Below are 24,762 nucleotides of genomic sequence, written 5' to 3' on the forward strand. Positions count from 1 at the left end.
AACACATGTCTTCTGTTGTAGAATTGGCTACTTTATTTGTGCAAAGTTTCACGCATCTTCTTTGGAACATACAAAACTGTATGAAGTTGGTGAACCACAGCAAAAACTTAAGAGGAAATTAAAAAAAAAACCCTTTGGTGTTAAAACTGTAACAATGTAGAATTATAAGTTAAATAAATTCACATCTTCCCAGTCAAACCTAATAAATTCATAAATATACATTTTAAAAACACAAAGTTTTATTACCAGTGTTTACAGCCTTTTAAGGTATAAAATGTCCTCCATTATAAAAGGCTGGCAGTCCCCTGTATCCTCAATGCATCAAATGTGTGTAAAAAGCCATGTGGTATAATCTAAGCCATCGTCCATGATGTTTGCCAATGGAACATTATGCTGTGGCTGATTTTATCACTTAGGGATCATTCTAGTGAGGCACTGACATGATTGGTCATAGTTGCCAGGTTTGATGACTGATCTAGTCCAATTAACAGATAGTTCTGGGTCCAGGTAAACAGTTTCAACAGCATTGATAGTAAAACTACATTATAATGTGCCAAGGATGTGGTGCAGCCCACCATAAATACCACTGGCTGCCCCTTGTAAGTGCTTCTCTTAAACACAGACACACGCACACAGACTAACTTATATAGCAAACGTGATGTGATGCATAATATCCTCCATAGGGTTAACTATCCCCTGAGGCCTGTCCTGTGCTGTCAGAAAGTCTTGTTTTAGGAATCTTCAGGCACCAGTAAACATTCAAACAGCCTTCGTTCAGGAGTGGAACACTGTCTTTCTGCTTCACCACCCCACTGCACAGACAATCTGCAGAAGGCTGATGGGCGATAGTACCATCCACCCCGGGTCTCAGGGGTTAGACGGGCGGCTGTCCGTTGTGCCGGAGCCCTGTATAGGGCCACAGCAGCTGCTGTATGGTCATCCATGAATCCCCAGTCCCTACAGGGGCAGCATCTACTGCTGGCTGCATCACCAGGCTGGCCAGCAGTGCCAGGAGACCTGCAGAAAATGACAAGATATGGATCTAATTATCCCTTCTGTTGAAAACACAATGCAGGTACTTGGGTTTGGATGCCGAGCAGTTGTGTCAGAGTTAACACAACTCGCAAGACATTTACAAAAGGTTTTAAACAGTAATGTCATTTCTCAAAACAAGGGAATTCAGACTACTTTTGTCAGCAATACACATTCAAGCTGTATAAGAAATTGTCTGAATTTTAATGTGAAAGTGCTAATTTGTACCTATATAAACAGAAACAAATGAATCATAAAACCATTTCTATTGAAAAGTGTACCTGCCAGCACCACCACCATGGCCAGCCAAAGCCAGAGCCCCCTGCCACCTCTAGCTACAGCTGAGGCTGTAGCTGCCCGAGAGGATGTCACACTTTGGGACACAGAGTGGGTCATTCCTGGGTCTGTAGAGACGGGGCTGGAGGAAGGACTTGGACTGTTGGAGGGCAAGGAAAGAATGAAATGTTACTACAAGCTGAACAGAAAAGAGATGAGACATTAACGGATATGGAGAAAGTGACAAATGATCCCACATAAAGCAAGAGTGTGAATAAGTCACCAAAATGATACACTGGGATGGGACTGAGTAATCGCAAAACAGTGACATTTATGGTTACTTATGCAGTGGATGGCGAGCAGTGAATGAGCTGTTGCTTGTTGCAATTTAAAGTAGATTTTAATTAAGCGCATTTTCCACCTGTCTGTTGAAGAAGCAAAACCATTCACATCATCTTCATCAGCATAATGAAAAAGCCATCAGCAGCACAGTAAATGGCAGTTGGCATGAAGTTGCATTTGAGCAATGACAGGTTAGGCAAAGGAAACAGACAATTTTGGCTTTTGGCTCTGTCAGCAGTAGGAGTGCTGCTTCAAGTCACTTTGCAGCCATTATGAGTCAGTATAAGAGTTTAAGTGGCCTTTGATTGGCACTTGTACCTGATAAATACATGGCCCTTTGCATGCATTTATTTTAAATTTATTTTTTCTTGACAGAGACAGAATCCACAAGCACTTCCCACTTTGAACTCTCCTCCCTGCACACTTACAGCATTACAAACAGTTCTTCTTGACTCCTGAGTAAGGTGGAGGGGGGAAAGGGGAAAGAACAGTTTCAGAGAGACACATGATCTGCTTGCACAAAACAATCAGTTGCCCCACAAAAAAAGAAGAAAATTGTCCAGATGTAGTAGTTTGCACATAAAAATGTTAAGACAGCTCAACATGTTAGTAATGACAGTAGATGAAGCCCAGTAGAGTTGGATTGTTACCAGTTAGTTGCTTTGCCCATTGCAAGTCACAACTTGAGATCCATGCATGAAACACAAATCCCAAAGCTTCTGATAAGATCTGCTGACATACACTGATCTCAAGCCAGTTAACATTTGAAGGAAAGGTTCATCTCTGATTCTTACAGTAAAACTGCTCTGATTAAAAGCTACTGAGCCCCTGGAGAAAAGAACACACTAGTCCAGCACAGACCCATGTAATGAAAGCGTTTCATCACTTATGGAGGTTCCACATGTTTACTTAAGTTTTAGCCAAGCGGAAGTCTGGACACACCTTCCTGTTCAATTCAACAGGAGAGTGTGTCATAAATGTCTGATGCCAAAAAACATTAGGTTTGCAGCTACTGGAACCTCAGTACAGCTAAATGACAAACTCTTCCACTATGGAGCTGGCCTCTTAGCTTTGCTGGCAGAAAGTGGCACTGAGAAGTCCAGTGGTGGGTATTGGACTAACGTCTTGAGGGGCAGAATGAGGGAGGTAAGTTTGTTGCCCAGATCACTGAGACTAGACCTCCTCCTCTCTGCCACCGGCTCCTTCTTCTGCTCGGCCTCCAACTGGCAGTCAGTGTTGTCAAAGGCAGTCCTGTGGGCATGCGTGGGTCAGGCAATCACAAACACAGCGTTCAGTTGTACATTCAGATAGAAGCATGGCTACATAAACACAGTGATTCTGTCTGTGCACATATACACGTGCGCATTTCATGCATATGCAAACAACACAGGCAGGCAAGTGCAGACACCTTGAATATTTACCGAGTGCAAAAAAAAGTTTTAAAGAGATCCATGTTTACATTAGTTTTCTGCAATATAACAATGCAAGCCCACTAATAGAAATTACATGCTCCAGTTTCACATCATGAACCCATAAAACCAATTTCACAGCTTTTCTGATATTTGGAAACTTGGCTTGCGAAACAGGGCAAATTTTTTTAAAAACAGGATAGAATTAAAAATTAAAAAAAACTATATCATCACTTACTTTACAAAGACAAAAAAGATGTGCAGGACTTGAAAAACATCACACAAAGATAAAATCTTCCCCATGCAAAGATAAACCAGATGCATGAAAGATGGCTAACATGGTTTGATGTCATCATCACTACTTTTTCCTGGTCTCAAACAATAACACAAAAATGCACTGAGTTTGTTCCATATGTCTAAATATCACCCATTTCTTTATAATATGCTATTGTCCACACAGCATAAGCCATTATCAGGGCTTGTTTTAATCTTTTTTGTTCTGGTATTTCACTCAGCTCATGTTTTCTTGAACTATTACTGTCAATCATGTGACACTCCGATGAGGAAAAGAAAAATATATCCATTTCCTCTTCCAAGGGCATCTTATTTCAGGAAGAAGCCAATTTCAAGCTCTTTTTGACAAGTCTGTATATGAAAAATTACAAAACCTCATATACACCCACTGGAAAGTGATTTGGAGAAATTTAAGCCTGACCACTATGGAAGCGAGTGAACTTTTATCCTAAAAGATCCCTGTATTCTCCACTGTGAGCTGCTCAATAATGTCACACCAGAAAGCTGCTATCTTTATGCATCTGTGTCCCCTGTGAAAGAATTTGTGCGATGCAGCCAGCGTAGCATCCTCTTCTTTGACATTTCTTACCCCTTCATCATGAGTGAGGGCTCTTCAGTGTCAACCCAGGCCGCAGAGCTAACAAAGCGCTTTAGTGGGGGACGCGCCATGCTCTTCCCTGCTACATTCCTGAAAACCACCAGTATCACATAGGTGCACAAGAACAACCCTCATATGCCACAGCAAACGCCTCTGTGGCATGAATAAAAACAACCACAGCTAATTCCTTCCACACCAGAAACAATGCCGGTGAATTTTTAAAATAAAAAAAAAAAAAAATCCTTTTTTGATTCTAACTACACTCCACTTCACATAAAGACCAAATCTTTGATTTTTTTAAAATACATGATATAAAGAAAAAGCTAAATTAACCCACATACAGTACAAATACCTACCATGTAGAGCGCCTGGTCAGTCTCTCTTTTTCAGCCTCTGAGTCATCGTGTGTTTTAGCCTGTATGGGGAAACAGTCTCAGTTATTATCATGTGAACAAAAAAGCTCCTTTGTGCAATGTAAAGCTAAACTACCAGTCCTTTTTAGCTTGGATCCATATTTTATTACAGTCAACACTGACTAAAGTCTCCATGACTCAGCTCTGGCACTATTGCAAGTAAACTCTAAAGTGAAGGATGTTTCAGAAAAAATGTTTATTAATAAAACCTAGTAAAATGGATGAGCTATGATTGAGGGTAATGTCGTCCTTACTGTGTCAAAATGCATGTTGCTCCCACCAGAGCGGGGGATTGCTGCTATGCTGACCCGTCGGGCTGATGACTGGGGGGACGATAAACACTTCATGAACACATATTCCTACACTATAAATCCTGAATAACGGAGAAAGACAATATGCTGACCTTGTAGAACTGCGATGACGACTGCTTCTTGCCTCGGAAGTCGTCTGTGGGTGCAATGCATGCATATTACATATTAACACATATATACTCATCAGTTGTATACAGTTGGCTAACATTCATCATACAGTACACAGTACTGTATGTTGGAACAAGACAAACAGCATGCGTCTCTGCCTTATAGCACTTCCAACCTTTTTCAGTTTGAGATCCAAACGACCTCTCGTTCTGCATGAGCGTCTCTCTCAGCTCCAGCAGTTCGGCGTGCTCCTTGGTGTACATCCTCCTCAGGTTCTCCACGTGCTGGATCATCACCTCCACTGCTTTACCAATACGACTCTCCTGACATTCACATACACATAACTCTATTGAATTATCAGCCAGGGACACAAACTGAGTATGGTTGATAGTTTTATGACAGTGAAAACTAATTCTTATATGTGCACCTGGTGAATGGCTCCTAGCATCTCAGAGCGACTGGATACCCTGGTCATGCACTTGTTGAGGACTTCAAGGTTCTCCTGGAGTCTTAAGATGATCCCCATGGACTGGTTATCGTCCTTACACAGAGGAATCAGGGCCTGGGAGGAAAGATGAGGTAGACGGAAAAATGAAAGAGAGAGAAGACAAAATTACTGACTACACCTGATACCTAAATAAATGTACTCATTTGCTCACACTTATTCACTTATAGTTTAATTAATTTAAGCTTGTTCATCTAAGGCAACTGTTATCCTATCATAGCAATGTATCTTTTGTGCTTTAGTTTACTATTAGCAGCTGACCTGCAATAACTCCTGGCAGCTGAACACCTCTCTGCGGAAGTTCTCCTCAGCCAGCTGACGTGATCTCTCCTCCAGCTTGAGTCTCTTCTCCAGGGTGAACATGTCACACTTGAAGCCCAGTGCCAGACGCTGGAACTCTGCCTGAAAACATAAAAATCCATATTTGCCTTTTTAAAATTCTGCACAAGCAAAATGCTGAAAAAATGGCAATGTGGCAATGTAATCTGGGAAACAAGATGATCCTTTGTAACATTTTGTGAAGATTCCCTGATCAGTTTTACTTTGCTGCTGGAAAAGTTAAGATAGTTCATGAGCTTTTAGATCTAATGGTATACACACCTCAATCTCCTTGTCACTAGGCGACAGGCTGCAGATAAAGAGACAAGAAATAGGACATGTCCTGTCACATAAACACATAGATAATTAGGGATTTAAAGTTGGAATACTATAATTTCCTGTCTTACTTGTTCCTGTCCTCTTTGAAGTTGTCACTGGTGTCATAGGTCATTGATGTCTCACCTAAAAAGACAAATGATGAGCAGATGAAACACAGAAAGGTAAAATACTGAAAAAGATTAAACAATTTAGTTTTAGAGTAAACAAATAATTGCAATAAAACTGAAATTGGAAGGCTGTAAATGTTATGTATGTAGTAGTAGTTAGCAAAGATATGACATATATTCCTTCTCACTGGTTATGCTGGTGTCACTTTGGCCCTCCTGAACATCTTGCTCCACGATGGCCTCCATGCTGCACGTCAGCTCCTGCACAGTCCGGACAACTATTACTGCCCCTTTCTGCCCCTCCTTACCCTTCTGCTCTCTTAACTCTAATTCCCCCATTCCCACATTCATCTCAACATCCATACTGCTCCCTTTACCAGCTCCCTCACTCCTCCTTCAACAGTCTTCACATAAACATGAATCACAAAGATTCAAGACAGCAGCAGCGATGTAGCTGGTTCTTCATTCTGAATGATTTGATCTCGAGTGAAACTACAACAAATGAACCCTATTCTCTCTCTCTCTCTCTCTCTCACACACACTCACACTCACTCACACACACTCACACACACTCACACACACTCACACACACTCACACACACTCACACACACTCACACACACTCACACACACTCACACACACTCACACAACTGGAAAGGCAGCATTTCTCTTTCAGGTCAAATGTCATATGAGGATACCAATGGCACAATTACATCATTGAATGAAATTTTATGTTTTAAGATTGGTATATTGTATATCCTGTCCTGCCAAATAATAAACTATTGAATACATATATTGACAAATATTAAAACTGGAATTGCAAAGTGAGTAAAGCAACATAAAAAAATATATACACTATATAAACTACCATGAATTCAATTTAAACTACAATGGTTTATGAAACTTGTCAGACACTATATATCATATTTTACACATAGAATAACATCAGTAGAGATGGGTGTGAGCAGGCCTTACCAGTTCCCTCTTATTTTTGCCATGCTGGAGGAACGAGTCCTTTTTGGTTCTACTGTCTTCCAATTGGCTGGGGTCAGAGGTCACACCCCCCTTGCCACTCCCTGATTGGCTTGTGTGTGTGAGGGACGATCCTGACTGAGGAGAGCCGCTGTTAGAGGAGGTGGCTGCTCTGTTGCTGTTGAGCCGGTCTGTCCCTGGAAAGAAGAGTTGGTGTGTGGGTGGTCAGGGTTACACACAGACAAGTCAGCTTGGAAATATCAGATTCTCACTTTATCTCCGTCATACACGAATTTGAGAATTGTTCTTCCAACCTGGCATGCTGGCAGCTGTTGTTGGAGCCTCTGCTGTACTGTCCTGCACACTCTCCTCCTCCTCTTCCACCAACACTGGTAGCAGACTCGTGCTGGAACACACACAGAATTCACTTCTACACGATGCGCAAGCATTAAAAAAAAAAAATCTTAATGTATCTACTTATAAAGAAAGCTGTTGGTGCTTTTAGAGTTGAGTCAAAGAACATGCAGTTGTGCTATCAGGAGTTGCTGCTGCTGTTGGATGTGCGTTTCCAGAGCTAACTGTTGACATTAAAGCGCTCACCTGTCGTCCGCTGCTGATCTGTCTGCCGACTGGTCCTGGCTCAGGCTCTGAGATGGACAAAAAAAAAAAAAAAAAAAGAAAAGAAAAGAAAAAAGGCAAGAGAAGGAGGGGGGTGAGAAAAAAAACAGGTGGCCTGGTAGCACATTATCTGTCCAAATGGTCAATGATTAAAAGGCTCATGCACACATATATTCATATACATGTACTGTACCTGTCCCATGGCAGTCAAATGCTATCTAAGCTGTACACAGTGTGGAAGAGAAAGACTGGGCTGATTTCTTATATAACATGGAGCTTCATGGAGAGCCCTGCAGCTCTCTGAGTATGTGTGTGTGTTGCTGAGAAGGGTGCTCAGATAACACGTTAACACTGGCACAGCGCTAAGTGCTAGTGGAGGCGGACTGCATGCATACACAGAAGTGTGAGCACACATGCGTGCGTGCACACGCACACACGATGGAGTAAGGTGAGCGTCACAACGATGAAATAGGATATTGTGTAATGAGTGTACAAAATATCCGTTTGGGTCTGCTCAAAAATAGTAAATATCTGACTTATTTCACAGACACAAAGTGGAAGCAGATGTCAATGTCAAGCCAAATTAAACTGGCTGCTGCTGAGTTATCAAACATGGGTTAATACTACATGGAGATTATAATTTGAAAATTAAAATGTAAATAGTGAGATAATTGGATAGAATTCCTATGAAAATATCTTTTATTTGCAAGTAAAAACTACAATTTGGACGTATCCAAATGATTATGTTTGTAAGAAACTCAATTCCTTGTCCTTGTCAAGAGATTAAAACCAGGAGTTTATTCTGAATCAGAAAAAACCTTTTCATTAGGCTTAAAAACCTTGTGTGACCAGACTCTTATAAGTGTAAAAGCACATTCTGTTGTGCACCAACAGCATCACATATAAAACAAACTGATCGATCCCTCAGCAGGACACAGAGCCAACTGCATCTGAACACAAGCAGGCCAACAAAAACCTCCCTTGGTTACAACGTAGAAACAACTAGGCCATCTGAGACTGGGCACAGTTACTGTATCATGAAACAACCAAAGGGTTGAGCGTATCAAACCACTGACATGCGTCCAGGCTCTAGGAACATTAAATTGTCTTTTTGATAAATTTCTCTGCTTTTATATACCAGGGACAGAAAACAATCTCAAATGTCTGGGTTTGCTATCATCCTTAATTGAATCTCTTTTCTTTTTGAGCGTTAAACTAAGTTGAAGCTTAAATTTGTCCTCTGGGTATTTTCAACGCCACGTTTCAGACGTTGAATTAACTAAACATTTTAATCAATTAAAAATCAAACATCTTAAACATACAAATAATTATCACTAATGCAGCCTTTACTTCCCCATTTCAGCCTGATGTCTTCAATAATATATGGTGAACTGAACAAATCTGAACCATTTCAACTTATACTAATGTAAGTTTTGATTCTAAATTATTTCAATGCCAAAAACACTCAGACTGACCCTTTAGTTAGCCATATGACGTATACAGTACTTGCCTCCTTTGGAAACAGAGATCAGAGAGGATAGTCAATCCTGCTACGATGGCCACATGATTCACAGATTGTCCCTTGATTTTTACATCCCTGCCCTCTCCTCCTTGCCCAGGGTGTGGTCTCACCGTCAGTCTTTCTGAAAGTGAGACCACACCTACCCTCAGTTAGTCAAGACGTTATGTGAAGTAACAGAGAGAAGCAGAAAGAGAGGGGTTATAAAAACAAAGAAAAGAAAAGGGGAAGGGGAAGAGGAAGCAGTGGCCAGCTGGTGCTGAAGAGGAAGCTGTATTCCCCCATGCATTGAAACATTTCTTTGGTACTAACCTTCGTTTGGCTCATGTCTCCTATGCTCGAGTCCACCTTTTCTTCTTTCTCTTCTGCTCCCTTGTGCTCCTCACTAGTTGGCTGGGTGCTGACCACAGGTGAAAGGTCAAATGTCAATTGTCAAGTGCTTTTTCTCATTCTTGATTCATTCTTGCTGACAGTCTTACAAGCTAATAGCCCAAAGTGAAACAGAAACAGATTAGAAACAGCCTTCATCTCTTTGTAGGTGGACTGTGCCTATGCAAAGCATGGCAGCTGACATAGTAATTAGCCTGCACACTCCTCCACAGTGAGGAGAAAAAAAAAAAAAAAAAAAAAAAAAACTTATTTGACTAGCAAATATGGACCAAGTCATAGGGAAATGACAAAACTCAGCAAAATGGTGACTTCAGCTGTGATCAGTGTGGCTACTTAGAGAGTCATAAATAGATAGAATCTTTATTGTCATTGCACAAGTGCGGCGAAATTGAAAATGCTTGGTGCATCATCTACTGCAAATCTAGCAAGGATGGTTCATACAGTTATGAAAATCAATCAGGACACTGAGTAAAGATGCAAGTTTCTGTCTGTACTAATGAACCACCCATTTATGTATTCTCTATACCACTTAGTCCAATTCAGGGTCACCATGGGCTGGGCGAGGGGAAGGGTACACCCTGGACAGATCACAGGGCTTACAGAGAGAGATAGAAACACTCACACTCACATTCATACCTATGGGCGATTTAGAGCCACCACTTAACCTAACCACAATCTGCATGTCTTTGCAGTGTGGGAGGAAGCCGAAGTACCCAGGGAAAGCCCACACAGTCTTGGGGAAAACATGCAAATTCCGCACAGAAACCTTCAGAACCTTCTTGTTGTGAGGCAACAGTGTTATCCAATGCAGTGCTGTGCTGCCACGTATGAACCAAGAACACAAAAAGACTGATTGTGCATGCTCATACATAAACTTTTCCAATACAGATATAAAATAACACTCATTATTAAAAAGCCTATATATTCATCAATGGCTGTGGCAGAGAGAACATGCACATTCTACTCAACAGTATTGTATATTGGTTTGAATTTCAACAATCCAATAATGTAGTTAGTGTGATTACAGTATATCAAATATAATATTTATTTTTTCCAAATACCTGGGACTGTGGGTAATGGTCTCATCTGGTCCAAGTGCTGTGCTGTCCTGAGGAACCATCTCAGCCCCCACCTGAAGGTTGTTGGCGGGAATGATGGCTCGGTCCTCTTTAGGTGAGTTACTCATATTTTGCATTGGCCCATCAGAGTGGGACACAGTAGCCTCACACACCTCTGCATCTGGTGAGATTTAAAAAAAAAAAAAGAAAAAAAAAAAATACAGTGATGTTAAACGTATTAGTTGGTATACATTTCCCAGGAAGCACTTTGACAACACCAGAATCAAACAGCTCAGTGTGGCTTACATGCAGAAAAAGAAAAAAATATATATTTTCTAATGACTGACAAGATTTCTTTATGTAGCCCAGATTAAAGGAAAAAAAAAAAAAAACAATAATTACCAAACTTAAAGGATATCAGTACATGACTTATCCATTTAAAAAAAAAAAAAAGTGTGTCTGTCTTCAGGACACTATGTGATGCTACAAACATAATTATCACTAATAATCACTAAAGGTTATGCATTTTTCCCTTAACTGCATACTGTGCTCACACAGTTCTACATTATCAGAAAGGAAAATTAGGTTTATGTGTTATTCTATGAGTTTGACCTTTATCTTGAAAGATTTAAAGTGTTCTTCTAAACAAATAGCATGCCAAGCGAGTCAGGAAATGACTCACTCTCTGGTTATGTTATAAAGACAAAGTAGACCTTTAGGTCTACTTTGACCAGCTGCCAGCAGGGGGGAGAGGAAAGTAAAACACATGGTAAATTATTCCCATAGAGAGTGAGTTACAGAGGGGGGTGAAGTCTTACTGTTGTTCTCCGAGCCGGACAGACCAGGGAGACCATCCACCTCTGGGTTTCTATTGCTGACAGCTTGTGAGTGGGCACTCAATGGCACCGCTGCCACATCCTGGACAACAATGATAAATATTCAAAAAAAGAAAGGGGTGAAGAGATCAAATAAGCAATACGCATTAACCATGTATCAAACAGCAGGCCCACAGTCAGTCAATAGAAACACATCTCAGATGAGAAGGCATTGTATAAAATGCCAATAAAACCTAACAGCTGACAGACGGCATCTGTCCCATCAGCGATGGATTGTTGGAAAGAGCCCCAATTACTGCCATTTTCATGGAAATTCAAAAACAAACGCTTTCATTCTGAATGCAGAAATGATGGACTGTGAAAATCCATTTTATAAACCTTGCAGGCATGGAAATTTTATTAAATGAAACACTGACGATGAAGAACATCCAAGATGAGAAAATATGAAATAAAAACTTGATAAAAAGGTGAATGTGCTGTTATTTAGCGCAAGAAATATGTGGAATATATTTGTCTTCTTGTAGGTGCAAAATAAAAACAAGCCCATTTCCCTGTCACCTCAGTGTGTTCTTATGGTTTCATCACTACCATTCTGTATAAGGAAGTAGACAGCTTCAGTGCACATACTGTACGCGGTCTGCTGTCTGAGCAGACTGAATAATGATATGTGAAGTACTATTTGGTAGGCAAATTGCAGAAATAGAAAGAGGACATACAGAAGCTCAAGGAGGACAGTATTAAGAGTATTTTTGCAATATTAAATTATACTGTAGATAAGACTTGATAAGATAAGATTTATTAATCCCTGAAGGGAAATTCAAGTTGCATTACAATTTTATGAAAAATCAAGGCTAAATTGGATACTGTTCTTTAATGCAGCACTATATGCTTTAAGTATTCCTGCATTCCTTTGCAATTTGTGTGAAAATCAATTTGTGGAGATTTAAGACAGTGGCAGTAAATGTTCAAGCTCTCCTCTCTGATGGTGCATTCAAGGACATTGCTCTGACATTTCAAATCGAAGACTTTGTGCAGTTAAGAGTATGCTGATGTTTCAAACTGAGAATTTGCTTGTAAATACATTACCATGTATTAGTATGAATAAGAAAGTAGTGTGATAATAACTTTAGGGACTTTCTACTTCTTTACCACAACTATACAGGAAGTTTGTGATTACATTCCCAAAACAGCTCATATCCGCAAGCCAAATGAAAGCTTTGTAAACTTTATTTAATCAAGGAAGGTAAGTTGAGCATCAAATATGTTCTAGCACCATCCTGCTTCCTGCTGACACACCTGCAACACCCGCCAGACATCTCTACAGTCATCTACTGTTGGACTATGAGGAGCTGATGAGTCAGTGTCATTCCTGAAAACACTGCACTAAGCTCCAAGCGCATGGATTTCCACAAAGAATTTTAATTATGTGATAATCACATGGGAGGGATTGCAAATTAATTTGGGCAAGTTATTGAAAATCCTTCCAAGTTTGGATGTTATTTTCAGTTTGGCTAAAAATTTGTTTCAAAGAAATAAAAAAAAACGTCATTTTTAGCTCCATATCACATTACACAGTTATACAACCTATATAAGCAACATCCCTATATGAAGGAGGCTAATGACTACAGAAAACAGTGGGAAGGGATCCTAATAATCTCGTAAGAATCGCAAACTTATATTTTACATACACCTGATCCCATAACAAATCAATTTACCTGCAAGGGTTGACAGGAGACCTCTAGCTCTACAGGTAACTCAGTGCAGGCTGCAGAGTCTGTGTAGCAGACAGGGAGGAAGAAGAGAATAATAAAATATTCCAAAGAGGCCCAGAAAAAAATGGCAAAGACAAAGAAGCCGTTTATTAAAAACCCTTTACAGAAACCCAAAAAAAGCAACCCCACCTTTTACCATATAAGGTTAAACTGTCTATTATGCAAGGCACTGAGCAGAGGGAGGGGCAGAGGGGATAAAATACCATGCATGGCTAAAGTGGCCTTAATGACCACATCCGCACTCTCGTTTTCTGTCTCTGCCTGCCAGCCGTTCATGCAGGCAGATGAATAGGGGATTACTGAGCTCACTTCATGGCCTCCGACCGGCCTTCCACCTGGCCATAGAAGGACCTTGAGTTAGAGAGGATCTCGCATACTGTGTCAGCACACACACAACCTTTAGAAGCCCAGAGCTACAACAACCATAGAAGGCAGGGGTCTACTTCCAGCAGCCTCAGATGGTGTGTATTCTTACAGTGTGAGAATGTGTACTATACTGGTGCTTCAAGGGTGGCTGAGTGGCCCTGTGACTCCCATGGATTACAGAAGAGTAATTCATTTACGCACGCTCTTATACACACAATGGTTTATGTTGTACTCCTCATGAGTGTTTAAATTGATTTACATTCATTTCCTGGAGACTCAGCCTAACCGTAACATAAAGCAAACCTTTCTCTAACATTTATCCAAGTGGTAAACGGAGGGGATCACCATCTGGTCCCTACATTGTGTGTAAATGATAATGTAATGCCAGGCATGCACACATTAACAGTCAGACAATGACAGAGTCAGCAAGCCCTTGTTCACCGTTCAACAGTTTCTTGTCAAGGACTTAACAGCTTTTACTGTAGGACTGTGAAATGTGCAGGAAGATGCACCAGCTGGAGCTAAAATTCCCTAAGCACAAAAAATATTTTCATGAGGGTACAGCTAAATGTGTTTTAATAATGATTAAATTTGAAACAACACTTTCATATTCTCCTGCTGAACACAGGACAAATTAGCTCATATTCTTGTTGTATGACAGCAGCTCAACGTATATTTTTACTGTTAACCCTAGTGAGGATTCACAACATGGCTACAAATATTACAATATGTTTAGTACTATTTGGTGTTGAAAGGCAATTCAACATCAATTGCTACACTGAAACATACCAGTCTTTTTACATCTAGTGCTTCTAAGTCAAAAACTGTATTACCATATATAGTATGACTTGCTGCCATGTATTACAGTGCATTCAGAAAGCATTCAGACCCCGTTCACTTTTTCTCATTAAGCTACATTCAATACCACATAATGACAAAGTGAAAACAGAATTATAGGAATGTTTGTAAATTTACTAAAAGAAAAACTGAAATATCACTTGAATACTTTCTGAATGCACTGTATATATTATCAGAAAGATTTATTATATTTGTCAAGTAACGGCTGAAGTGTTGAGATGATGGTTGTTATGTGTGTTTCTCGGTTCCTACTCACCATCACCCTCTTCTTCTGTGCCCTGTCCAGGTTGGGCCTCCCCAGAAAGGGCTGGCAGAGGAGTTGATGTGTCCCTGACCTCCCCCTCTCCCCCTGTGTCCACAACCATCCACCTCTCCTCTCCCTCCTCCTCTTCACCTCTGTCTGTTAATTTATCTGTTATGCCCCCAGGCCTGATCTCTGTTCGCCCTCCCTGAAGCCGGCAGTTCCTCTCCGCCAGCTCGTTCTTCAGGAAGTCTTGGAGGGCAAACTCCTCATCCCAGTCCAAATCATCTTCAGGCTTTAAAAAAATAAACATAGAAAGAAAAGGACCAACAACATTAAGACACAGGTGAGAAGGAAATACTTTGACAAAGCTTTACTGCAAGAAAGTCCACTGTGGGAAAATCTGTTTGTGAAGGTACGTTAGTACTGTATCATTATATTTTGTCACAAAAACTGTAGAGACCACTATTATAAAAAATACACTTCCTCAAACCACTCTTTCATTAACTTTTGTAGGTTTGGATTTTCCCTATTGCAGAACTACATTTAGTAAATCCTATCAAGCTGAGAACTGCATTATGTATAAAGGACAACATGGTTACTCTATGTAAATCTGTGCACCTCCAAACCAAGCTCATTATGTTTTGCAGTAAAAACATTGCCACTGTGATGGAAATGTACAAGCATGCGTCACCTAAGAGTGGCGTGTGGGTGTTTGGCTGCAACTGATTAAGTGTGTGTGTGTGTGTGTGTTTGTGAGTGAGAGGAGGGGGCGCACATGTCCACCAACTCACACTCAGCTCTCATCTTTCAGCTGCTCCATCTGTCTGAATGCAAAATGAGCTCTGTCACTACCCTCCAAGCAAACATCCTTCTACTGTGGTAACTGGATGTTAATCACAAAAACAAAAACATGTAAATTAATAAAGCTGAAGCTATTCCAACCCAAATTTGACTTTCATGCCAGTGAACATTAAAACACTGCAGGTGACACCTGTTGAGGTTTACCGTAAAAACAGTACCAACTAACTACACATTAAGATGAAAAGACTGCTTCTGAAAATGGTTGGAGGAAATGGTTGCTGTCATTTAATAAATACAGGTTTACTGATTGATGACATTCTTTTTCTAACCTCCTCCTCTGGTGCAGGTGTCTGGCATGAGGCCTCTCTGCTGTCCTGGGGTGTCTTCAGCTGCTCCAGCTCCTCACACAGCTGCCGCTTGTGGTTCTCCTGCTCCTGTACCCTGTGTGGCCATCACACAAAACAACTGAGGCATTACTTGAAAAAAAAAAAAATGTGCATGAGACAAGCTATTTCTTAACTGTCCACAGAGTTGGAGGAGCACATGCTCAGAGATCCTAGAAGATAGTACAGTGGACATACTGTACCCAATCCGCAGGCCCATGCAGTGTCCCATTCTGTTGCCCAGGGTGACCAGAGCCGGTGCTCTAACTGGCCCAGTAATGCTAACTTCACTTCACGGTTTCTTAGATCCAGTCCCAGCTAATGCAAAAAAAATTTAAAATGCCTCATGAAAAGTCCTAAATCTGGCACTGTCCTACAGGCCAAGCCCCAACTCTGATACAAAAACAGTCCAGAGCAGCAGGTAGAGCTATATTTACAGCAAACACTCTTCAGTTTTTCTCCTCTCAAACAAAATTTATGTTTTTGAGTTCACCCTGACAACCTAGCACCAGTAAATTCCAGCCTGTCCAGCTCCCCCTCTCTGCTCTGATACCACGCTAGCTCTGTTATATATCTGAAGGGGATGGCCATCTCCATGAACACACAGACAAACGGATACACACACAGCACAGTGAGACTGAAGTCCAGAAATGGCTCAGACCCAGACCTAGTGAGGCAGACCCTTGGAGGTCATTGAGGTCAGGATGATTGACAGGTCTTTTCCCCCATTCAGTAGAAGTGACTGGCCAACTGAGACAGTGTAGAGATAACCAACCCAGAGACACCAGTAGGCATCTGGCATTAAGTAGTATATGTGGTCTTGTTCATGTGAAGGAAGTTTGTTGAGAAGGGTTTCCAAATGTCTTTACAGATTTGACTGGCTGGTTATTTTAAAACCTTACCTAACAAGTTTATGAAGGCAGCTATAGGCTTGTACTGACTTGGAAAGGTGAGCTAGGCTAACCAGCTAACTTTTATATCTCATTATGTACAGACAAGCTTTTTGTCAGTTAACGTTTTTACTCTAACTGCGCTGCTAGATTTAATCAGCCTCACGCTCTCTTGCTAGTGTCTTCTTCAGTGGATCAGTATTGCCTTATTTAGCCAAAAAAATGAATTTCTTAGCGATGCCTACAAGTTTTAACTCATTTGATGAGATCACTGCTGCTACGAGCAACTATGACAAGTCAAGATGACTTTATTAGCCAGCACAGGCATCACTGCAATTCTGTTGCCTTCCATGATCCTCGGGTATTTCACCTTCATTTTTCTCTGCTTTCATGACAAATTCTCAAATAGACACACTGCATTCAGCAGCTCACATCACCCACCTCCTCACACACAGTCACACAAAACAACAAAAATGTACTCACCTGACTGAAAGGTGGAGGATCTCTGTGCGGGATCTCCTCATGTTACTGGCCATTTTGACCAGCTCCTTCTCCAGCGATTCTGTGTACTGGGCCAGCTGGTCCAGGCTAAGGGCCCACTCTGCCCTCCTCACATCCAGGTCGCCCTGCACCGCCTATGGGAAGATGAGGCCGAGGGGTGTGGGTGAAAGGCCGCAGGCTGTCACACAGCCTAAATAGCTGGGCGTCTTTTACACCTCCAAAACGTTCTGACACCTAACGCCAGCACACTGACAGAAGACAGACTTCATCTAGTATAACTGTACTCTACTAATGATTTCTGTCTCATTTGGAATATTTACTGCTGTAAGGCAGTACATGGCTAATGAATGCAGAATGGCAACAATGCAGAAAGATGGGGGAAAGAGAGAGAACGAGAGACGGATACAGAGAGTCAGAGTGAGGGAGGAGGGGAGTGGGCTGTGTTCACGGTACAACACACTGACTAAATAGCACTGCTTGGATGGGGCCTGTTGGAGAGTTATATAAGTGAGAGATCTCTAGAGGAGAGAGAGTGGGTGGGAAGGAGAGAAAGAGCAGATAGGCAGTGATAGATGAGTACAACAGGTGGAGGGAGAGGAAGCTAAAGATCACATTATATAACTTTATGATTCATACAAAAAGGAAAGTAATGAGACAGTCCTTTCCAGCCTTACATCAACCTGCATGCATATGCAAAAACACAGCAATGCACGCAGAAACTCAGTCTGTAACTTTTTCCATTAGTGTACGCTTTTGTTTATTTTAATCTTTATGGGTGTGTAGAAGTGTGTCAGTGTATCCAACCTGAAGACCAGCATCCACGTTTCCCCCTGCCTGTGCGTCCAACAAGCCTCTAACTCTAGACAAGACAGCGTCGGTTTCTTCTCTGAAATCCTTTTTCTGAGAGACATAAAGGGGAAGCATATTGTGAAAGAGATGCACTAAAAAAGAACAAGTAAAATTTACAAACACATAACATTGCAAACATTACATTGAATAACTGATTCAAACAGGCAATGCCTTTACTTAGTCACACATGGATCAATTATACTCAGTTACCAGTTTGTTCAGGAGACTCTTGAACTCCAGAGCCATGTGTTCAGGATTGGGACCCTGCAGCAAGAGCAACACCTCCCTGTCCAGTGTCTCATCCAGAGGGGTTGCAAAACTCATAGTGGTGGACAAATGATCAACTCCATGGGGAGTCTGGGAAAGACAGCAATACTGTTATATGAAGGAGCAAGTGGTATTTATTGCTGAAAAGGCTGTATCATGCCAAGTTTGTGGTATGTGAAGAAAAGCATTAACACTGAGACCATGCTTTGTATTGTGTGAAGAATATGTGAAAAGCTCCATTTTTGGTAGAAGAAAAATCTTCAGAGATTAATCACACAGCCGTAGGCAGAAAACTTCTCAGAACAGCAGCTTATAACATCACCAATACTGGCTTTGTCTGTAGTAGTTGTTCGGTGTAAATGTGGTGTTTAGGCTTGCATTCAAGTTTGTGTGTGTCACATTTTGGCTGTTGCAAAGAGCATATCCAGGAAATGCAATAGCCATGAATTCTGTCAGAAATAAAACAACAAGAGACTGAAAACATTGTGTAGCAAACTATAATGCATGTCAGAATATATAGAGAAAAAAAAAAAAACAGAGCAAACGTGAGAGGCAGCCTGAATAGGGGAGTGCTGACCTCCAGTGGTGACTGTGCCAGAGCAAGTTCTGTCTGTAGGGATCCTGAGGTGCTCTGGTTCAACCTGTAGGCCACTGACAGGGACAGACCAGCCCTGTGTGAGACAAGAGCATGGAGGTGAAGACATGGTGTGCAAACACGTTACAAACAGAGATATTAATTTAAAAAAAAAAAAAAAGGTAGGACAGGACACATTTTCCTAGTGCAAACACTAAAACTTTTTGTTTCTTTAAAAGAAAAGCTCCTAACTGCCTTGATGCTCAGTATCAACATGTCGAAATGTTCCATTCACAACCATTTCTTGGTTCACTTACCCAACCAGGTCTGGGTGCATCATCTGCATCTGGTTCTCCAGCTTGCTCTTATCTGCCCTCAGCAACTTGAGTCAACAACAGAAGAACCAACCATGACTCAGTCCATCCCATTAAGACATTAAGAGGTCAGTTACAAACATGAACCTACTCTTTCTGCACAGCAACAAATCTGTCAACTACAAGACCCATGAAGAAGTCACTTAAATCCCACAGCTGGCCACTACCTGCTATAGACACTGTTGATAGCTGTACCATCACACAGGACATAAAAACCTCTCTGCATAGTAAAAATACTGAGCAATTGTTTTAGGAATGAAGCAAAAACACACCAAGAGATCAGGAACAAGTGAAAGTAATCTTCAAGAAACTAGTGGGAGTTGTCAGTGCACAGAAGCTGAAAAAACAATATGATGATGACTGACCTCTGTGATGGAGGAGTATTCTTCCACAGCTGCCTTCAGCTCATCTATCTGTCTGCTTTTCTGTGAAATGTCACAGGATCAGTTTGGGCTTTGAAGAAAGGACAACACAACAACAACAACACTGCTTTGGCCTTGAAATTAGATTATTTTCACTTATCAGCTCTAAAATTTGCAGCTATAGTGATTCGGATTTTAGAGGTTTTTGCCTGAACCAGAGTTTGCTGAGTGGATTCAAGCAATTTTAGGTTAAGGCTGACCAGAATGGTCAAAGTGGATAATAAAACAAGTTAAAGCACTGACCTCCAGAATCACTGCTTCCTTATCACTAACAACAGCATCAAAAGAGTGAATTTGCACCTGTGTATAGAGAAAGGACAGCTGTATAAAAGGATGCACAGTACAACTTGGAGTGGCAGTACAACAGCTTTTTAATGTGCATGAACCAGATTTACATTTCACTGGTCATTTTGTGAGGGAAGGCGAGCTAAGGCCTGCAGGCATCATAAAAATCATTTTGGATGGATTACAAAGGTACCTGAAGGTCAGCGTTAATGTCACACAGCTCTGCTATTCTCCTCTGAAGCTCATCTGTCTCCATGGTGACCTTAAAGTTCTGGGGAGCCATGAGAGTGGAGACAGAGCAGCTGCTCATATCCTTTCATGAACAAACTATATTCTCTGTAAGTTCTCTATGAATGGGGGCCCTATAAAACCAGGCCACTAATTTACCCTTTAACTACTTTGACAAAAGGAATTTATAGTGAAGTACCTCTTCCTGAAGAGAAGCAATCTTGGCAATGAGAGCCTGGTTTTCTTTCTCCTAAAAAGTAGGAAAAAAATAAGAACTATGAAAACATGCTTAGTCTTCAATTTTGCATGTTGCAAACATATGCAAACTGTACACCTGTCACAAAAATTCATGGATTTCAAATGCATGGTCTGGTTTAGAAGGTGGTGTAATTGTCTTAGAAATGCCACAATGAAACACAAAATGAGCAATCAGAACATCACAAGGGAGAGCAGCATGCCAAACATTAATATTTTTATTCTAAATAGGGCCAACAACAGCTCATGCTGTGATTTGTGGTCTGTAATGCATTGAAGCTGCAAATGTCTGCACACAGAGTAAGAATCAACCCCTTATATCCGCACAAAGGATTTGTCATCTCCTAGAATTCAAACACAATGTTCTTTTTATAGATCCTCCATGCACCGCCTGAGTTTGACTGACCACATGTTTGCTGTGTGCGGAGGCGCGAGCTCTGCCTTCCTCCGTACAGCTCAGAGTGGCCTTCATCTCCTCCACCTCCTCCTTCAGCATTTTCTCCTTCTGGGCCAGCTGCTGGTTACTGTGGAGGAGCAACAGTCAATTAACCCCCATCTACAGTAAATATGTCCAGTGTACAGTATGTGCATATATACACAACAGTATATTACATTCTGGCCTGGTTGCGTAGGTCCTCGTTCTCCTCTGCCAGCTTCTGGTTGCTGTCCTCCATGGCCTCCACCACCTGCTTCAGCTTCTTCACCTCCTCCTGGAGTTTTTGGTTGCTCATCTGAAGGTCAGCAACACAATAAACCAGCTCCGATGTCTCACTGAGAGAGGAAACGTGCAAACACACATAATGTAACTAAGCTTTAACGCATGTGTGGGTGGTCATACACACAAAATAAAGGCATGGTGTTGCCTTTTACACAAACAAATAGTATCACTAATTCACACACGTGCACACACACATCACTTACAATTCTGCTCTGGATGCCTCCCCTCCAAAGGCCTCCAGGCTTCCTGAGGTCATATTGAAAAGCATGGACCTTTTGGCTAAAGCACACACAGATTCAAAACACACAAAATTAATTATTAAAGAACCAGGTATCATTAAAATTGAATGTGAGTACAACAAAAGGAAATAAAAAGCAAACAAAGTTTACATACACACTCACCAGACAGGCTGTCTCTGAGTTTAACATTGTCCTGACTGACATCATCAGTTGGGTCTTCCCTGAAACCCCAAAACACCAAACATCAAAACATTTAGATATTTATATAATTTTTTTCTAAGATTCTAAGAAGCAGTCATGCAACAATCTGCACAGTTTGCAGAAATGAAAACATGTTTGAAATGTAGCAGTCCGCTCAGTTTGAAAGGCCGCCTGAACTCTGTACAAACAGACCCTGGCCTTACTGCAGTGAAACAAGGAAGGCATGTTGTATTGAATTATTGTTGTGTCAAACCAAACCAGAGGTGTAAATACACATTCTGTGTAGACCTGGCACTGACATTGTGAAACTGCCTCAGAGACAAAAGGCACACACAGCTCAATCTATGTGGAAACTATTATCAGTAATCTCTCATCTGATACACAAACCGCCCACATGGCTCCATCTACTTGCAGAACTCAGAGAATATATGTCTGTCTCTATAAAAGCACAGGATCAGTAATGATCTGGATTGGAAAATTTTAGAAAGATCAAATTAAATTATGTTAAGTGCATAAACAATGAACGTCCTGGGGTTAAAATCCATGACTGATGTCTTGTACCCGTTGTTGCGGCAGTCATCAATCCACTCCCTCATGACGGCGTGGTAGGTGTCCAGGTCGATGGAGACATCTTTGTGTTCTGGGTCAAGCATGTTGCAAAGCTCCTCCAATCCACTGTCTTCTAAGCTGCGACTGGTGGTGTGCCGCAAGTAGTCCACAATGTGTGACACGTAGACCTTACCTGGAAGATGAGAATTGGACATTTCAGAAAAATGCATCTCTGGATATGCTGTTAAAACATCAACTGCAACATTCTGTACAGATTTTGACTTTTTGTTGTAATGAACTTTTGCAGGATACACACTTTTCCACAAGCTCCTTTTCTGCCTCTACTACTGATTTGTTTCCCCCCCATTTTAATACTTAGACACCCAGAAAGTTTTAATATGCCATAACTTCAGAAGTGGGTTAGAGGTGTAGGCAGCAGAAGTAGTAACCATAGCAACAGTAAGAATCACAGTTAACTTATTTTTTGGTTTCATGTCTTTCTCAGTGTGGACTTCATACAGATACACAACTAGCACAAACAACAAAAGAGTCAGTGACGCAGGACACAATGAAAGCCAGAGGTTAAAAAAAAAAAAAAAAGAATTTAGGTAATTTTGCCCCTTCACACATGATGGGGAAGATAAGTCCTGAACATCAACTAAGATTTCACACTCCACACAATGTTTAAATGTACACAAGGTTTAAAAATACAGAGAAAACACAGTGGCCCTGACTGCCAAAGCCAGCAGGCAAAAGAAGAATCAGACAACTAACAGTGTGTGACTTCCACCTTCAACGCAGGAAAACAGTTTACTCGATGTCAAGTTAGAATTTATCTTTAGGCTGTTGTATTCAACTTGCTGCTAGACTCTAATGCATGACCCAAGCATTAACGACTGTATGTGTATGTGTGTGCATGTGTGTATATGTGTGTGAGTGTGTGTGGGTGTGTATGTACCTCGACGCTGAGTGTCACAGGCATGGAAGATGGTATCAAGCAGATTCTCCTCACAGATGAGGCTGATTTCTGCCATGTTTTCCTTTCTGTTTTCAGAGGCGACTGGGGTACCTGAGCATGAATATCCAACACACACACACACACACACACACACACACACACACACACACACACACACACACACACACACACACACACACACACACACACACACACACACACACACAAACATTATTGAGCTGCGTAGCAAAGCAAGCACATGATATTTCTGTCTTCAGGCACAGCAACAACTATTAACAGACAAATTACCCTTTCAAAGTTGGATAAAGCAACTACTTTCCTGTGCAATACGCAAATTTTTCTTTTTCTGGAATTCAACCTCAGCCCAGGACTGCTATTGCTAACAAGTTTTAATTCAGGAGTATTTAATTATAAAAGCACAAAGCTGAAAATAATGAAATAATGAAATCCCTACCTCTATCTCCCATGGACAGTCTTTTCACCACCAGAGCTGGGTAGGGCAGCTCACACTCCGTCATGTTTGTCGTGTCGGTGGAGCAGAAGTTGAGGTTGTAGGAGAGGGTGTTGTGGCTCGGGGTGAAGGTACGGGACAAAGGTGAGCTCCTGCTTGGCCTCTTGCTCTCAGGGAGCAACGACTGAGGTTCTCGTGTGAATGTAAAGTAAGGGGTGTCCTTGGACTGGCATGTGGGTGTCGAACAATTCCACTGCCATGTCTTCACTTGCCTTAAATCACTCCCCTCAGCACCTCTCCTCTCTCCCAAAGTGCTAGTGATGGTGTATGTGACATTACTTGGCATAGAGGAGCTGTATGGGGTGGAAGGGGTGGACGGGGCGACAGAGGTACTGAGGTTGTTCCTCTGGGAAGCTGCAGAGCTTGGCATCCCCATCCTTCTCCCCGTCTCCTCCCCCCTCTCCCCCTCGTCTGTGTGCACGGCTCTTTTCTTCAGGATGGCTTCCAGGTTGTGCCTGAGGCCACACTGGGGGCTGTCGTAACTGCTCGAGGAAAGCTTAGGAATCTGGAAAGGTGAATTGGGCTCTCGGTCACCTCGCCACTGAATAGTCTGCAGTTTCCGACAGATACTATCCACGGGGTTGTGGCGACGATTTGCCTGGGGTGTATAATAGTCCATGCTGCTGGTGGCAAGGCTGTAGTGCTGAAGGCTGGGGGGAGATGAGCAGGAAAATTCATTTGTTGTGGGGAGTTGGTAAAAGGGAAACAAGGCAACACAACAATATTAAAACAGTAAAAAACAGGATTATCCTGTTAATTGACCAACACTGTGCAGCAGAACTAGATAAGTGGAACATGCAGTCTGCAAATGGCTATTTTTCCCTAGTTAGATTACCTCCAAGGTCAGCTACAGCTACAGCTACAGCTACGGCTGCAGTTTGGAAAATACAACACACCCCTGGCATACAATACATATCTCTGATCACAGAGCTCTTGTGGACAAGTAGGTGAAATTAGGAAAGAAAGGGATAGACAGCAATGCAAACAAATTGAGGGTCCACACAGAAGTTACTGTACGTACAACCTAGTCCACAAGCTTTCAGGGTTTATA

At 41.6% G+C, this 24,762-nt stretch overlaps 1 protein-coding gene across 1 annotated transcript; it reads right to left on the bottom strand.

The window, feature by feature from the left end:
• Positions 1-10: 10 nt before the first annotated feature.
• On the bottom strand, positions 11-24,330 carry lrmp (lymphoid-restricted membrane protein). Its single transcript, XM_026327317.1, has 40 exons — positions 23,655-24,330; positions 23,180-23,290; positions 22,234-22,414; positions 21,634-21,692; positions 21,436-21,511; positions 21,127-21,285; positions 20,921-21,038; positions 20,459-20,509; positions 20,225-20,302; positions 19,990-20,046; positions 19,690-19,749; positions 19,268-19,332; positions 18,954-19,047; positions 18,320-18,466; positions 18,065-18,160; positions 17,243-17,394; positions 15,816-15,927; positions 14,698-14,977; positions 13,161-13,219; positions 11,428-11,527; positions 11,341-11,343; positions 10,613-10,790; positions 9,474-9,561; positions 7,625-7,671; positions 7,339-7,430; positions 7,028-7,221; positions 6,241-6,313; positions 6,014-6,068; positions 5,889-5,916; positions 5,550-5,690; positions 5,211-5,345; positions 4,959-5,106; positions 4,768-4,811; positions 4,619-4,687; positions 4,308-4,366; positions 3,943-4,041; positions 2,773-2,901; positions 2,079-2,105; positions 1,314-1,468; positions 11-1,017 (listed from the first exon to the last, which is right to left on the bottom strand). Exons 1-40 carry the CDS (start codon positions 24,328-24,330, stop codon positions 875-877), a joined length of 4,638 nt encoding a protein of 1,545 aa, XP_026183102.1. The 3' UTR covers positions 11-874.
• Between the last annotated feature and the right edge of the window lie 432 nt (positions 24,331-24,762).

The sequence above is a fragment of the Mastacembelus armatus genome, chromosome 23 (assembly GCF_900324485.2).
Source record: "Mastacembelus armatus chromosome 23, fMasArm1.2, whole genome shotgun sequence".
NCBI classification, from domain to species: domain Eukaryota; kingdom Metazoa; phylum Chordata; class Actinopteri; order Synbranchiformes; family Mastacembelidae; genus Mastacembelus; species Mastacembelus armatus.

Excerpts from the sequence above, each read along its gene's own strand:
- lrmp (XM_026327317.1), bottom strand. The coding sequence starts at position 24,330 with ATGGACTATTATACACCCCAGGCAAATCGTCGCCACAACCCCGTGGAT. Across the intron at positions 22,415-23,179 it reads CTGTGACACTCAGCGTCGAG|GTAAGGTCTACGTGTCACAC; the intron begins GTACATACACAC and ends CTCATCTTCCAG. Across the intron at positions 17,395-18,064 it reads ACGTGGATGCTGGTCTTCAG|GCGGTGCAGGGCGACCTGGA; the intron begins GTTGGATACACT and ends ATCTTCCCATAG.